Below are 18,396 nucleotides of genomic sequence, written 5' to 3' on the forward strand. Positions count from 1 at the left end.
AAACAATTGAATATTTTAATTATTTATGATATGTTTATTATTAAATTCCTTTAATAGCCACCGTGTGAGTTCACAAACATATTTTTTGTATGTTTCCATACATTTAATAAGTAAATATGAAAGTAATAAATCATCAAATGAAAACGATTTTTAATATTTTAAGATAAAAAAAATTTAAAAAATGAATAATTAATATAAACAAATCCTTCCAATTTCAAGTCTAAATACCATAAACTACTATACATTGGAATTTTTCTAATTAATTAAATTAAATGTATTGATAGTTGAGTTTTAGCATGCACTATAAATCTATTTTAGAAGCACTGTAGATATTATTAATTCAGTTTTTTATGAACTAAAACATCTAAAACTAAAAATACAATATAATTTCACGTTTGGGGAAGGTATTATTATTTCGTGATAAAATATTGTATACTCTAAACATTCTATGATAATGAGTATATCAGCTGCTATCACAAGTATATTTCTTCTGCACTGGTAGCATAAAATAACTGAGTATTTATCAAAACTTCAGTTACGGTAACGGGGCTGAATGGAATCTTATAATTTTTTTCTTCAATTTTTGCAATTAAAAGTTACGTGATAATAAAACGTGGTCTATATAAAAAACAGTGGTCAAACATCATCGTTTCTCAAGTTTCCTCAAAAATACTCAGTAGTTTTATCCACAATAATTTTTATTTATTTATTCTTCATCAATTCAAATCATCACACTTCTGATACATTGTTCAATATGAATCAAACCAAAAATTTGTCATGTGTAGGTACCAAAAATAAATGATCAAACTAATATTGACTTACAAAATACTTTAACCTCAATATAATTTCTATTAACAATTAGACATTTATTTTAATTTTTAAAGTCTTAAATAGAACAAAAAACCAATCAAAATAGCTTTGTTATTTTTATCTAAGTATTTTTTAAGTATTTTTGCATGTAATAGTAGAAGTTTTTGTATTTATCGCACAGTGGCAATTCCACCCCGATTGGATATGAATGAACAATGTTATTATTAATGATTCCAATCATTTTCTCGTCTATCATCATGTGTTTAATATCCATTCCAGAAATTATATTTACAAATGGTGGATTGACACAATACTGTAAAATAAGAAAAAACATATTATTTAAATTTTAACACGGAAAAACAGGAAATAAATGGAAAATTCCTTGGTTAAACTTACATCTTTTAAATTGGTACTATTGAATTTAGACGTTTTTTCGTATCTAAATATAACAACTTTCGATTGTATTTTATTCGAAAGCGGTTTGGTCTCTATTAATGCCTGTAACCTAGAGCGAATGGTAATTAAAGCTCTTTGTGTGTTTTCTTCAAATTGTTTTTGATAAGCAGAGATGTTTAAAAACTGAAATTCTTCATCATATTTTTGTATTGTATGTATAGATAACTGTATAATAAACCACAAAAAAATTGTATGTTACTAATTTTCAATACAAGTTAACTAGACATCAAAAAAATGCCATACGTATCTATATGAATCTGTTAAATAAATAATTAAAAATTGTTGCATAAGTAGCGCTAATATCTAAGAAATAAAATGGCGTAATGTAATATTGTATATTTTATGCACGTGAAAGAAATAATTTTATATAGATAAAATATATTATATAGGTACATACCTAAACACAAACATTATACAAGTGTATTATACTTGCCAGTGGTGTAAGCAGGATTTATCTGTGGAGAAGGGGGCTTGAAAATTAATTACAATATTTTTTTTTTTTTCAATTTAATAATTTTAGAAGTTTATGTGGAATATTTGGAAATGTTTGTACAACTTCAATTTTTTAATTTTTCTAGTAGAAATTTATATATAGGTTTTTGGAAGCGAATTGTATCTAGTTTGTACTTTTGAAAGGCTTAAATTGAAAATTCTTAGTACATTTTTTTTTAAAAATCGAGAAAAACAAAAATAAGTAAATAAAAGTGTGGTTAAAACTGTTTGGGAACCTTGGTTTAACCATCTTCCATGAATTGTATTAAATTAATTTTAATTAATGTTTATTTTTTTTTAAATTTTAACAAACAATTATTCATTCGGTTAAAATGCTTAAAACTTTAATACAAGAGGTTCCTAATAGGTTTTTAATTTTTATAATAGCTATTTAAAAATATTAACGATTCATGAGTACGATTATTTTTTATAACCATTTTAAGTCTACATTTTGACAAAATTATAGTTAATTTGTAGTTAAAAATTTATCAAATATTAAATTTGTAGAGTTAAAGCTTGAAAATGTAATACAAGTAGTAGGTAGTTATTCATAAAAAAATAATTTATAAGTTTAGGGAAATTGGTATATAAATATACAATGATTTTGCAGAAATGAATTTAACCTAGTATGTAGGTTTATAAAATTAGTTATTGGTTATAGCTAATACGATAGGACTTATATGAATTTACCAAAATTACGTTGTTTGAACATGATATAATGATTTTTTTTTTTAAATTTATTTATATTACGGAAAATGGAAGTAACATAGTATGCAATTGAGACTTATTATTTTAACGTATATACATAATAAATATTATGATAAATACATTTTTAATTACCTCATTTGATAATGAACCATATACAGAGTTAAGTTTTTTAGTGATTATATTACTATTAGAGAGAAAATGTTTTGCACATCCAGCCAATATTTCTGGATCACCTTCTAACAATGTTACTGTTGTCAATGTTCCTTCCGTTTCCAATATTTGTGCCATTTTAAGAGCAACGGTTCCACCCCAAGATTCACCAATTAAAGATACATATTTTTGATTTGTAATTTTTTTTAGTTCCTGTGTTTGAATTAAATATAAATCAATTTCGTTATATTTAGACATGTAGTCAATGCGTTTATACTCCTTACATTTACTAAGATCACCGATATTTCATCAATCGAGCCGATATTTCCTGGTAATTTAGCTTCAAAAACTGGGTAGCTCAATTGTTCATAAAACGTTTTTATGAGTTTTGGTCTAAATCCCGGAATCAAAAACACAGGTATAACAGATTTCAGTTGTGATAATTTTGGACTTCTCGTTGAAACTTCAACAAATTCCGTTTCTTGAGTTGGTATATTATCGTTAAGACAATGTAACTCATCACTTGATTCAGGTAAAATATTTGTGATAATATTATTAATTTGTTGATAGCCTAGTAAATATATATATATATATATATAAAACTTATCAAATAATAGTAATTAATAAATTAAAAATGACATATGCATAATTTAATACTTAGATATGAATTAACTTATTCACTTTAGGTACATAAATTGAATTTTCAACACCAATATCTTATTATTTTTTTTTTGCGAAAATCGGTTAGAAAAAAAAAATTACAACCAAATTAAATACATATCCATGTTAAAATAAAATGAGGCTTATTTAATATTACTACTTATAAAAATATCAAGAAATTTAATAATATACGTTTATGTATATAGTATAAATTCATTTTAAGATTCAAATATATTTATTTCGTAAAAAATTGGTTTCTACCGCCTAGTCTGGATTAATAAAAGTGGTCAGGAAGGGAGGCCGATTATAGGGTCAATTGATTTTAAAAGAATTTTAAGTTATTTAATACATATATTCAAAAGGAATTTAAATAATATAATCAAAATATTAAAATTACTTGTGAGTAATGCCGAATTCATAATGAATTGAATATGATAAAAATATTACGAGGTTGATAAATTAGTGAAAATGGGAGTTTCAAACAATATGTTTTTGCAATACTTTTTATACGTAATACATTAAGTCAATGTACTGCATAATTAATATTTTTAAAATATTTAAATATTAATCAATATTAATTGTCACCTGTTTTTGACCTACTAGAATGAGATGACAATATTTTTTATTTGTTCAAAACACTTAAAATATAATTGATTATTTCAATGATTTTTGGTGAATTAGTGTATGTTTGAATAATTTATTATGATATGGTTATTTTGATTACTTCTTTCTTTATAATTTCATTTTCCCTAGAAGACAAAATTGAATACACGTCCATAAAAAAACAGGGCTCGCCAAAATATCTGGTATAACGGTGCCTAATCGACTTTAATCCGGTCTAACCTACCACATTTTTTGTAATTTATAATATTATTATATTACATTCGGATTTAAGGGAGCCAGGTTCAGAGCACACGAATGAAGAAGACTCTATTGCATATGATTTCTGAAGCAAAATATCCAACAAAGGCAATATTTTGGATGTATTTGTCGGTGGAAAAGACGTTCCATCCCAGGTAATATTCAAAGCATTAAACCCAATTGATTTGAGCTCAGCACAAATAGAACTTCCGTTACATAATATACATACAAACAAAGTCGTTAATGTTTTGTTTATATGATTTTCCAAGGCATATCGAAGATTATTAATTTTATTTATATCAATCTATGTCAAAAAATTAAAAACATTCATTAACAATTTAATTATAAATGTATAATGTGTACACACTAATTAAGTACCTGGTTGACTATAAAAATTGCATCTAAAGCTTTACAATTTGTTAAATAAGTTAACCAATTAAGCGATTCCTCTTTTGATTTTAAATGCAAATCTGATTCAATTTGTACAGATACGTTTCGAGATATGAGTCTATCAAATCTGTTTTAAAAAACATCCGTAAAAAGTATCACACATTTGACGGTAATATATAATAATTTATAACAACCATATAAGTATTTACGAACCTTCTACAAACAGTTGAAGACATTAAGCACCTTTCGACTAAGATTACAATGTTTTGAGCACCTCGGTCCACCAACCATTCGGCGAGGTCTACCCAATCTCCTTTATTTCCTGCAATATTAGATTATCAAACATTTTGATGAATTGATTCAATACATTTTATGAATATAACAAGAAGAAACTTATTTACCAACTATTAGGTAAATTTTATCAGGATGACATTCGTACATATAACTTTCATTTTTATCATTTGACTTAAAACTCTCGTCATTATTGATATTATCGTTTAATAATAATACAACTTTTTTAGATATAACTGATGTAACGTTAGATCTAAATTAAATATGAATAAATAAAAATATTAGATAGTCAACTCAGATTTTATGATGGTTATTTACTTCATTGTTTCAAAAATGTTACAACCACTAAACGACGAAGTTAAAACATGACTACGCAAAGGTTTAATGACATCTTTATTTAATCCGTCCATGAATGCTTGGTGTACAATTTGTTTATTTTCAACACTTTCGTTTAACAAAATGTGTGAACTGATAGCAAAAAATGATATGTCTTGCAAGAATATTCGAATACCTTAATATAAAGAATTTTTTTTTTAAAACTATATTCTTCGTGAAATAAAGATAACAGATGAAATGTTCTATTAGAAAATTACCCATATATTTTTGATTTTTCATGTCTGAATTTGAAAAACTGAAGAGCTTTCCATGTTTAGCAACCGCACGAGTAGCAGCGTAAAATGATTCACCACTAAAAAAGTTCAATATAATATCTACACCCTTGGACTTGGTTATCATTTTTAGTTGAACATCAAACTTGTTGTTTTTGTTTATAATTATCTTTGACCGTGATAGCTGTAATTCAAATTGTAGTTATTATTAATGTCTATAATCACTCTTATCATAAACTATTACCTCTGGGAAGGTACAAGAGAGTTGATCAGCTTGTTGGTTCGAGTCAACAATAACATATGTCTCACATTTCATGTTTAAACATATCGAAATAGCAGCTTGACCTATTGGATGCAACCCCGAGGTCACCAAAACAGATTTATTATTTTGAAGTTTACTCAATATGTTTAACACATAATAGCTCTGAAACATCGAAAATAAATTACTATATTCAGTCTGTCAATCTGTCGTGTTAATTAATTAAAAGTGTAATCACCATGGCGTAAGCCAGAGGAACAGTGGTTGCATCTTGTAGTGACCATGTCGATGGTACAGGCCAAGACAAAAGTGGGTCATAAATCATTTCAGAAGATATTTCATTGAGTGAAGTTATTCCCATGGTGGTTTTTTCATCGATATACCCTGAGTATTCCAGAGGTCCAAATTTATTCTAATTTATATTAAAGAAATATTATATTTTTAAGAAATCATTTTTGAAATTAAATAATTACTTCTGTATTTTCTTCAACAACTAAATCTTTAAAATTCAGCCCTAGATATTTTACTGCTAATTTATTTTTTCTGAAATAATGTGTCAGAGTATATGAATATATAATTGGACATTTTTATTTGAATTTAACTTACATATCCATAAAGACATTTTTAAACATTGGATTTTTGTTGACTTTAACATCACCTTTTAAATCTTGAAGAACAAATCTTTTATAAGAACCCCAACCACCATTTTTATAAATATTTACTGTTAAATCTTTTGATAGTTGATCTGTATAGAATGACTGATGAGAGTCAAAATCTGGTGCGTTGGAATCCAAAATAAATACGAATCTAACAAAAAAGTATAAATATTTTTAAGTGTTTTTTTTTTATGTTAAGTAATTAATTGCACTTAAGTTCTGGCTAGTGTAATATTTACCTTAATTTTTTTGATTTATATTTTTTTAACATTTCTATAACATGAGTGTTGATGCCTTCTAACGGCACAGATCTTGAAATTATATAGATCATGCTTTTTGATGAAACAAATTTGTCTAATGCTCTCCAAATGCTCAAATCGTAATCATCATTTGTTGGTTTTATTGATATTATATTCTTCTCAATAGTCATTACCTAAAAATAAAAATGATTATAACAATAGCACAGTAAGTAAAAAGTAAAATACTAACTTTTTTAAACAATCCTAAATTAACGTCATTGTCAAATTGCTGTTGTGTGATTATTTTCCAATCTTTGATGTCTCGCAGTTTTTTTGTTGAACATACTATTATGTAACTATACTTTATATTGACTAAAGCTCTCATCGTATCTTGTATGTAATTAATATTAGTCACCGTGATAAACTTTCTAGATTCATCGTTTACTTGTTCATTCTCAACGTCATGCCAGCTTAACGTTTCATTCTAATGGTAAGATGTTATCATGATTTTAATAATATATACTTTTTAAATTTTATCCTTTGAAATAAATGCACTTACATTCATTAAAAGTTGATTTTCAAAGATTTGCTTGATTGTTTTTGTACATAATTTAGATATCTGATCGTCAAAATGGTATGGAGTACATAAAACTAGTTTTTCAGAGGTTTTATCGAAATTATCTGTTATTATATCAATAGAGTTGTTGATGAATTCGTTAATATTCTAAAAGTAAAAACAAATGTTGTTATGTATTACAATAATCTATAACAGTTATATTTTATAATCGTTTTATATTTTATGTATAATATTAATGTTGTATATTATATTTTTATTTTTTATTTTAGAGTACTTTCCCATTCTATTTGTCAATTATTGTTTTTAGAATATAATATTATACTTAAAGATGTATCTGTAAAACTTGCATATTATATGTTGAGTATGAATATATTTGTAGTTAATTGAACCCACGAATAGCTTTAAAATTGTCTAATAATTCAATTTATATATTATATGATAGTTAATATTATAGTATGTGGTTAACAGTTATATATGTATAGTAAAAAATCTTTATTTATGTATACATTTTAAAAGGTAGTTAAATAAAATATTACTTTGCATCGTGAGTAGTTGAATTGAATAAATATCTCTTCTTGTAAATTGACTACTGCTGAATTAATTGTTGACAGTGCTAAATGTCCATTTTTTACACCTGTTATTTTTATTCCATCACATGTTATTTCTTTAGTTGTTGTGTTGTAATTTACACATACATCTTAAAACAAAAGTATATTGTAAAATAATGATAGGAAGTACATTTTAGTTAATAAAATGGCTTTATTATTATGTGTGCCATAGATATTACCTTTTTCGGTATTATTTTTGAACATCATTGGGTTAATACTAATTTGTCTAATAGAAATTGGAGTTTCTATTGGACATGTACCTAAATTTTCTAATATAGGAAATTTTATTAATCCATCAAGAAAGTAAATCCAATCATTTTTCCATTTAATATTCCCTTGGATATAATCTTTATAAATATTAAATTTGGTAATATTTTTGAAATTGTCTCCTAGGTTGAATCCGTTGTTTTCGAAGACTGCATATATTTCTTCTTCTAGTATACATTCTTGGAATTCATCAGATGATATATCTAAAGCTTTTATTTTTGCTGTTTCTATGTTTAAATGTAAATTGTTCGAGAAGCTTATTTGACCAGAAAAAATGATCTCATTATTTAAATTGTATTCAAAATTACCAGATCCCCATTGAATCATTATATTACCTTCAGCTGCATCTGTAAGATTAAAGTATCATGTTATTACAATAAACAATGTCGAAATTCAGTATTTTAGCTGGGATCAATATTTACTATTTGGATAAACTTTGATATTATTTTTAAAACATAGATTATCAAACTGAACACACTCTTCAGAAAACGTTTTAGAATTAATTTCAACAAACATTTCCCAAATTTGTATCTAAATAAATCATCATTTAATTATAAGAAAATAAGTTTAAACGAATATAAAAAATACGTATGGTATCAATATACTTACTAGAATATAAGCAAATGGTATAATATGAACACCGTGGATTTGGTACTCGATTAGATGAATACTATCATTAATAAGTATTGATGTTGTTTTTTCCCCAAAGAATCCATGCATCTAATAATTAAGTAAAATATATGAGATTAATATTTAAAAATAAAAACAAAACTAATAATAATATCATAATATAAATAAAACAAAATAATAATATTACCTATTCGGATATGTAAACATTAAAATAGAATGTGTAATATTACTTGTGAATTGGTAGTTACAACAGGTGTCCATTGTTCATTATGGTTCCAAAAAGGTAAACTTTGAATACAAGGAGTACCTCGACTAACAGGAAATGTAACTTCTGGATAAATATTGTTGATTTTCGGATTAACTCCATTAGTATACATTCTAAAATAAACGATATACTAGTAAAATAATACTATATAATATTATACAGAGCGTCATAGCTGCGTATCTAGTAACATGGTGTCCCAGATAACAATATTATATTTAATAAAATATAATTAATTTGACAAAGATATATAATATGTCTTTATAGTATATTATATTATATTTTTATTTACTGTGTAAGCAATTAAAAACAAAAAACTTAAAGAAAACCAAAATTGACTTACTTTCCTATTGCAGTAAGTAGAAATCGAATTGAATCTCCAAACATCCTCTTTGTTAGAGATATATGGGTCACTGTTTCTGGTAATGCTCCTTTTAAAATTGCTTGGAGGAGACCATGCGGAGCAATTTCAATTACGATAGCGTCAATAGGTATGTGTTTTAAAACGTCTTCGAATAACACACTACTCAATAGATTGTTTGTGTGATATTCTGGAGAAGAATATGTTGCGAGGTCAGACTCCCATTCAGATTCTGGCAACGAACTACTTACCCATTTAGAAGACCTTTTTTTTGGTACTTTGATCACCTATAAAAAAAAGTTATACAAACATTGTTGAAATGAAAATAATTTAATCTAATTTTCAACAAACATCTTTTAAATATTTAAGAAGTGTAGGGCCAGTGGATTGTATATATCTACTATGAAATGCTATGCCAGCTACATTGACGGATTTTGCGAAGACGCCTTCGGATTTTAATTGTGATACGAATTCATTGATGCTTTCAACTGGACCGGATATTGTGCAGCTAGTTGCACTATTACGACAAGCAACGTCAATGTCATGAGGAAGTTTATCTTTAATTTGGCCATATCCAAGTCCTAAACGAAAAGTTAAAACAACAATAAAGTTAAAAAACTATAGTGGTTTATTGTAAAAATTACCGATGGCGGCCATCATTCCAGGAATAAAGTCCGTTTCTAGTGAAGCTCGACCTCGGGCGTAAGCAGCCAATATCATTTCTTCAGCCGTAAAACAACCATCTGCGTAGGCACATCCTAATTCCCCGACCGAGTGGCCTATGATCCCATCGGGTGTAATGTCTAATGCTCTCAACACTTCTATAAGTCCAATCTAAATAATTTAATAATAATTTATACTTTTCTTCCAAATACATTCATGATTAGTTCCACCCAAACCTGAACCGCAGCAATTCCAACAAATGAATTGAGAATGTTGTCAAAAAGTTTCGGATCTTGACTGGTTAAAATATTCTTGATATCAATACCTCGTGGTTTTAGTATAATATCGCATTTGTTTATAGCATCAGCAAAAATTGGAAGTTTCATAAGATCTGTGCCCATTCCTTGCCATTGTGATCCCATACCGGAGAATATAAACCATACTTGGCGTTTCTTCATATTAACATTCTATAAATGTTATTTTTGTGTTATATTTTTATTTAAAAATAGTCATATTATTTTATTGAATATTATATAATTAAATCACAATAATAATATTTAATAAATATGATTTACCCAAACTTCATCTATTCGTGATTCGTCTATATTGGGGAAAATAGAAAAACTTCTGAAGAAATGAGCGTTGATATTTCTACTAAACACGTCATTGGTTAAAGCTAAATATTCCAGATCATTTCCGTGATATTTGATCTAATAAAGTATGACAGTGAATATATATAGCTTAAGTATGTAGTTGCATTTAATGATAATGAATAGCTTAAACTGTATAATTTAATTTCAATATCTTTTTACCTTTTTTACAGTTGCTCTAACATTTTCTTCATTTCGTCCAGAAGATAATATAAGTCTTGGTATATAATCATTACTACCTATGTGTTTGAATATCTGTTTTACTTTATTATTTCTTTTTAGAATAATATGACTAAATGAATTTAAAAATCCGAAAGAACTGACTCCGATTACGTCACTTTTGAAAGGAGTTTTTTCAGTAACTACCTGCATGATAAAGTTATGTTCATACGGATTATGGTACAATAATTATTTTAATCAACATTAATTTCTCATAAAATGTTTATTAAAATTGTAAACAACCTAACAGTTATAAAATATTACTTGAATTTTTCCATTTTTTAATGCTGATACACTTTTATTTGGTTCCGAGTAATTTATATTGGGTGGTATATAACCGCTTTCCAATATAATGATGGCTTTCACAATTGAAATAAAGTGACCAGAAACTTCACAATGGCCTATGTTGCTCTTAATAGAACCCACTTTTAAAGGTGTCTTCCTCTTTTCAGTACAAAACACTTCTTCCATAATATTTAGTTCCATAGCATCTTCGCTCTATTAAGTTAACCCAACATATTATTTGTACATATTTTCATCTATTTATTGTTAATATCGGAGTCGTGAAAAATGAACTTCATGATTTAAGTTTCTAAGGCTTATAATTAGTATCTAGAACTTAAAATGTATTAACGAATTATATATATTCATGAGATTTTGCAATACTTATAATCAATTGGTTTAGTATATTATAAAATAATAGTTTTAAATATATTTATTAAACAATAATTCATCAAAATAGAGTAATAAGTTCAATTTTTAATCATGAAGTATCATTAATTCCACTTAGTAGTTTATTCGTAAGTACATTTTTTTTTATCCTGATATTAATAATATATGACGATACATTTTAATTCTTTAGCAATGATAAATTGAAAAAAATTATTAACGTATTTTATATACATTTTAATAATTTAACCATAATATAGTGTGTTGGACAAACACAGGTAAATGTCACCTTTATTCCTGATCCGTAAGCTTCAATGTATTCTACAGAAGCTGGATCTATATTAGCCTGTTTATAAGAATCCAAAAGTAATGACTTAAAGTTATTTCCATTGTGCTCAGTTATATGACCTTCGTGGTCTCCAAACTGTACTGATCTTACACTCAATAACGTTCCATAGGAACGTTTTGCTTCAGATGCTTTTTGAAGATACATGACTATACAAGCTTCTGATCTGTTATAGCCATCAGCTAAAATTAAAATGTGTATTAAAAAAAAATATTTATCAAATTAAATTCAAACAAAATATAAATAAGGGGGGTTGTGCTGTTTGTGTACGCATTGATATGTCATATATTTGTTTTTATTGATAGATAATATATGTGTTTGTATAATTATAGTTAGTATTACATAGTTTGCTTTATTCATTTTTTGCTAAAAAATATATACCATCAGCACTGAATGATTTTGTTTGAAAACTTTGATTCAATCTATTCAATCCTTGGAATTGGAACTGTATTTCTGGTCTAAGAGCCAAATTAGTAACACCAACAATTGCAGATGATATGAAACCATTTTCAATCATTGCTTTGGCTTTTTCTAAAGCATTTGATCCACAAATCCATCCTCCGTCCATTGTGAAACTGGGGCCTATGTTAAAGTTATTTGTATATCAATTACACTATTACTTTTAGTATGATTAACTACTAATATAGGTACCTGTTAAATTAAGAATGTATGAAACGCGATTTGCTTGCATTGTTCTACTCCGTCCTAACATTGAAAAAGCAGCAGTTTTAGATGAGTCCAATGTAAACATTTCTGTTTCACTGATAGCTGAACCCGAAAATACTGCTGTATTTGTCCCATGTAAATCTGCTGGACTCAAACCTGCATCGAAAATCGCTTCAATTGAACGTTCTATGTAGATTCTTGTCATTGCGTCCATTGCTTCGGCTAGTTTAGGATGAGCACTGAAAAATGTTGCATCAAATTTGTCAACATTTTTCAGCTTTCCGGTTCCAGCAATAGCACCAAGTTCATCTATTCAACATATCATAGCACTAATAAAACAATATTGACACAATTCAGAACTCACAACTAGAACTTTTAATAATCAGTTGCTTAAGGTTTAAAAAAGAAAATATAAATCAAATTTTTAATAAATATTTACGTTTTTTTTTATATGTTAAATACGTTTTTAAATATGATCGATAGATATTGTAATTTTTGTTGTATTATTATTAATGCTATTAACCAATGTTTGCTAAAACCTTTTAATTTGTATTGCAAATCGTGACTGAATATTTTTTGCTTACTTAAAAAATAGTGCTAAAAGTCAATTTTGATATTAGAGTGAATTTACCATCTAGTATCAAACATTTAGTTAAGAACATTAACTATGTTGGCATTTCGTCAATATTTTAATTTTTATGAAAAGTATGGGTTTGTGAAATATTATAAAATAAAAATTCTCTTTACTTGCTTAAAAATTAAAATATTGAATTAAATCTGAAACTTAGCATAATATATGCAGGGCTGAAATTAAGTTTTTGTTGTCCATAGATCGACAATATTAGTTGTGTCACTTTTGTTTTGTAACTAATGCGGTTACTATAGAAAAAATTGGAAAATTATTACGTACTTGGTTTCCATCTTCTTGAATCGATTGTTATTCCATTGGTTTTGTTAAATAGTAAGTCTTTTAATTCTTCCATCGTGTCGCATTCAGGAAATACTCCTCCAATACCCGATATTACAACTTCTTCTTTTTGCATAGCCATAGTTTTTTAATTATTCACTTCCTTACAATAAATATTTACAAATAGTTTATTATTAATAGAAAATCATAGACAATTTATAGCAGTATTAAAATAAATAAATAATAATGAGTCATTATAATATAACAAATTTCATTAAATTTCAAACACTAATAACTATAATATAGTAACTCAATTGACATCGTTGAAAATATCCGTACCAAATTAAAATCTTCTACCAGGACAAAACGACCAGAAAAATGTTTCCTAAAACATTTGTACATACAAAAAATATAATATCTAAATAAAATATACATGGCTAAGTTTGAGAGCAGATACCCATTAGTGACAATAATATTATGAATAATACTTTTAGATTTTTAATCAGAATTTTAGAATTTCCTTGAGTTTCGTTTGATAGTAAATTTTGCCAAATAGTATTAAAATTGCTATGAATCATTATTTTCTGGAGATGAACCACGATTATGTATTGAATGTTTTTATAGCTTCATAGTTTGAAAAATTACCCCGTTGAATCACTTTTGAATCCAAACTAATTCACCTATATATTTAGTAGAGAAGTAATATACTAATATTTAATACTTTAGTATAAAATAGTATATAATTGATACCCTTATAATAAAATGAAATTAGAAAACTTTTAGATATTAATATTTTCTGATTAAATTTATTTTTACATTTTACATATAATTATTGAATAGTCACTGTGAGTAAAATTACGCTGTGTAGGTGATTATATTCTATAGTACTTATTTGAATTCTATATAAATACATTTAAAAATTAATTATAACATTAAGAAAAAATAAAATTAAGTTTTAAATATTTGAGTGAATAGTTGTGATTCTAACGTATATTTTGTAATGCTTTAATTCATAACAACTGGCACTGTGATGTGTACTAGAATTTAGGAAAAAACAATTGAAGCATATTTTTCATTTTTATTGTACTAATTGGAATTTACATAACAAGATAAAAGTTTGAAATTAAATCGAATTCTATACCTATGTTATTATAAATTATTATCATGTTGTTCCAGGATGGAATCATTGAAAATTTGTATTCATAGTATGTATAATATGCATAATATGATATAATAAATGCAACGGAAACATAAGGCCACAATTAAATCATTTCTTCTTTTTAACCCATTCAACGTATTTGCATTTAAGTCATTATATATTTATAATAGTTTCCATTGGGTGCTATTGTAAAATGCAAAGGTTAATTTATTTCATAGTTAATTTTATTTTATTGTAATCTTTTAGTACCTATTAATTGTTTTCTATATTTCAAAATTATTTACTAATGAATTGTAATTTTGTAAACAAAGGCTTCGCTCATATTATATTTGTTAATTAAATAATTATTTCATTGTTTCCTTTCATTTGATGGTATTATATGAAACGCTTAGCTAATATTTTTCCTTATGATTTCAATAAACTGTGTAATTCCATATAACTTGTTTGTTATAATTATATTCTGGTGTTTTCCTTGTGAAATGAATGCGTTTTAATGTAACTATATGCCAGGATAGTAATATAAATAATAATCGTATATATTCATAAAGATTAATCGATTCCATAGATAAAAACCCATCAATAATAATAATAATTTATATTTATAAACACACTTGTCTAAAATGACAAAAGACTCTTGTACTTAAAGTTGGTCTAAAACTAAAATGTTTATTTATTAAAATATATTTTAATAGTCACCGTGACAGGTTCGTTATTTCAACTTTTTGAACAAGTAACATCTAGGCAAGCCAAAACGATTTTCAATAAAGCCAATATATTGTACTAAGGTACCTACTGCAGTTATTACAGAAACATTTTGTTGTAAGATGTTTATATTTTAAATCTAATAATCTAATGTTGTAATCCGTTGAGGATATTATAAACCTAAAAATAAGTACAAAGTTAATATACTTAAATTATTTTACCTAATTTAAATTTAAATATTTATAAACACTATTCTACCCATAACAAATCTTAAAATCCTCATTTACGCATAAAATATTTAATATAGACTAAATATTTTTAATATATTAATAATAATTCACATGACCATAGTTATCGATACTCAAGATAAATAATTTTTAAAAAAAGATCATTTTTTCCCAGCACAGATAAATTATAGTCTAGCCAAAATGCAATATTGATACATTTTAGGTAGGTATGCATAAGTATACCTTGCAAGGCGGGAAGAAATGCTAATAGGGGGGAAGCAATGCTAACAGCAGTCCCCTCCCTGGTTTTCGATAACACGGTAAAAAAGTATACCCTGCAACACTTCAAATGATGCCCCTGAATCGTGAACTGTATTATTTTATTATTGTTAAATTTTCAATAATTAGTAAATAATTACCATAGAAATCGTATTCACTGAAAATTGAAATAAAAAATATGAAAATGCAATACTTTTGTTATATTATGATATAAAGATCAGTGATATAATACGGATTTGCAATTTAGCATTTTTAGTTATTACTAATATTATTGCGTACTAGTTTGTAGTTATTTAATTACTAATTAGAATGATCTTTATTTGTCTGCACTTAACTTAATAATATGCCTTTTAAGTTTCACTGTAGGTTCCTTGATGTCTTATGTCTAAATCGTCCAGATGGCATGTAATAAATTAAAATAAAAAAGTTTTATACTTTTATATCACAATCAAAACAATGCTATTACGTACCGGCACAATATTTTTGAAAATATGTTAGTTAAATTAAAAAATAAGACTTAAAATCTAAGCTAAGAATGACTAAAAAACAATTTATGATGTTTGAATGTTTGATTCAATATGTATGATGCTCTATTTTCAAAGTTTAATTATATAAAAAAATATTTGAGATATAGATCATAAACAACAGGTGGTCTTAATGACTTAATACAAATCAGTTGAACTGACTTTATTATTTTTTGTGAGTTTGCGTATACATATTTAATATTTTTGTAAACAGGTTAAAATTAAAAACTTTTAATATGGTTTTTTTTTTTTGATAATAACTGAAAAAAAATTTTAAATAAATTATTATGATCATATTATGTATGAATAAAAAGTTGTAAAAACATGTTATACTATAAAATTAATTAATAATTAATTACGTCCGTAACATAATATATAAACATTAAACACAAATATATCAACATTTAATTCACAACTATTATTTATGTCAATAATTTATATTATATGTTTTAGAATTTAGATAACTTGCGTCCATTTCAGTTTAACTTTTTTGTTACGAAAATACCTAGTTGTCCTAGTGGCTAGTACCTATATGCACAACTTATCGACACAAAATGTAGATACTCATACGTGTAGGCCATATGTGGTATACCGGTGCATACTTTCTAATTAATAAAATTTTTTGAAAATCACACAATCATAATGGTAAAATACTTTCTTAATTATTAAATGCTAAATTAAATGATCATATAAATATATAATAAATACTCATTGTTTACTTATAAAAGAATATTAATTTCGTGAGGAAAAGAGTTTTACTAAGTTGTTCAAAAAGTTTAATACATTACGATATTTTTAAAATTAGATACTTACGTACTACACGTTTTATTTTTAAAATTATTCTAAATTAATCTATATTTATAGAAAAGATATTTCTATTTTAAGAGTAGGTATAATATGTTAAACTATCAACTTATAGGAACGATGGTAGTTTGTTTTTAAAGGACTTGGATTGAATCTTACTGATTTTAAAAGATAACTTAAATCACTTATCATACCTACGTGAAAAAATTTTTTAAATAAAATAAATAAGTAATTTATAAAAAAAATATAAAAAAACAATCATCGAAATTTTAGAATGAGGATTTCCAAAAAAATTCAATCAAAATTACCAACCGATAAATGTCTAAACTTAACCTTCACACTAAGTCTCTCATAAACCACCCTTGCCAAGTTATTTGACTGTACAATATTGTTAATAAAGATTTATTATATAGTTTGTTTTATTTTAAAATAATAAAAATTCACTATCTAGATATGAATAGACTATGTAATTTGAATAGAAATAAGTGTAGTATTATTAAGTGTTTTGTTTAAATAAATATTATTTATATTTTTTAAAATTTAGTTAGGTATGAATTATAACGTTACCTGCTTTTGAATTTGTTTCGAAACCGTTAACTAATGTCTGACACATTCAGAAAATTGTACTGAACGCAGAATTCCCCACAACTCAACTGTATTCATATATTAAACATGAAATAAATTTATTTAAAACTCTCTAACATCAAAAAACGTATAAAGGTCAAAATTTAAATATATATTTAATCATACACTTTCTAAGAAACCTAACCTAACCTACTGCGTGAAAAAGTAATGGGTTAGTGACTAGGTAACTAAAAAAATAAATTACAATATTATAATAACATGATAATTCCCATCACTGTTTATTTATAGTATACATAAAGTGTAAACATTCATTATCATAAAGTATTACATTCATAAGAATTTATTTTTAATTTGAATCACACTACTATACCTATATACATATTGATGAGTACTAACTACTGAAAAAGTAAACGGTTTTTTTTCGTCAATAAACGATTAATTAACTTATTTATGTATAACAATACTTGAATGGTTTTTAATATTTATAAAGAAGTAAATAACCCCCTTCCTATTATATTATAAAATTACCTAACTAACTTAAAAAATTACTAATTTTAGTCATTACAACGTACATTATTAATATTCAGGCACCTACCAATGTATAAAAATTCATCAGACGAGTATATAAAGAGTGAACAATTTCACAAACAGGTAGGTGATGAATATTTTAGGTAGGTATGTGAATGACATTTTCAATTTTACGAATTATTC

The 18,396-nt window shown here is 25.7% G+C and overlaps 1 protein-coding gene across 2 annotated transcripts; it reads right to left on the reverse strand.

Annotated features, from left to right (window-relative positions):
• Positions 1-818: 818 nt before the first annotated feature.
• LOC107162355 (fatty acid synthase-like) lies at positions 819-17,794 on the reverse strand. 2 transcript variants are annotated; one of them, XM_089219045.1, is made up of 34 exons: positions 17,668-17,794; positions 13,409-13,568; positions 12,484-12,807; positions 12,214-12,414; positions 11,776-12,014; positions 11,082-11,315; positions 10,761-10,964; positions 10,524-10,658; positions 10,185-10,415; positions 9,930-10,119; positions 9,637-9,866; positions 9,268-9,572; positions 8,893-9,040; positions 8,642-8,752; positions 8,455-8,563; positions 7,945-8,379; positions 7,694-7,854; positions 7,140-7,304; positions 6,831-7,064; positions 6,581-6,774; positions 6,292-6,492; positions 6,159-6,228; positions 5,924-6,097; positions 5,671-5,850; positions 5,412-5,610; positions 5,137-5,329; positions 4,929-5,071; positions 4,741-4,849; positions 4,516-4,654; positions 4,159-4,441; positions 2,901-3,187; positions 2,599-2,829; positions 1,207-1,431; positions 819-1,123 (listed from the first exon to the last, which is right to left on the reverse strand). In XM_089219045.1, the coding sequence occupies exons 2-34, from the start codon at positions 13,545-13,547 to the stop codon at positions 932-934; spliced, it is 6,615 nt and encodes a 2,204-aa protein (XP_089075171.1). In that variant the 5' UTR covers positions 13,548-13,568; positions 17,668-17,794; the 3' UTR covers positions 819-931. The 2 variants fall into 2 exon arrangements, with proteins under 2 accessions (XP_089075171.1, XP_089075172.1); XM_089219046.1 differs by having other exon boundaries at positions 13,409-13,564; positions 17,668-17,739.
• Positions 17,795-18,396: the final 602 nt, after the last annotated feature.

This window comes from Diuraphis noxia, unplaced genomic scaffold (assembly GCF_037042655.1).
Source record: "Diuraphis noxia isolate RWA-SAM2 unplaced genomic scaffold, SU_Dnox_SAM2 contig0002, whole genome shotgun sequence".
In the NCBI taxonomy this organism is placed as follows: Eukaryota; Metazoa; Arthropoda; class Insecta; order Hemiptera; family Aphididae; genus Diuraphis; species Diuraphis noxia.

Bases quoted from the DNA above. Each gene is read 5' to 3' on its own strand.
- LOC107162355 (XM_089219045.1), bottom strand. From the start codon at position 13,547: ATGGCTATGCAAAAAGAAGAAGTTGTAATATCGGGTATTGGAGGAGTA. The intron at 11,316-11,775 runs GTGACATTTACC...TTAACTTAATAG, and splicing joins CTTACGGATCAGGAATAAAG to AGCGAAGATGCTATGGAACT. The intron at 4,850-4,928 runs GTAAATAAGTTT...CTAATATTGCAG, and splicing joins TAAAATTTACCTAATAGTTG to GAAATAAAGGAGATTGGGTA.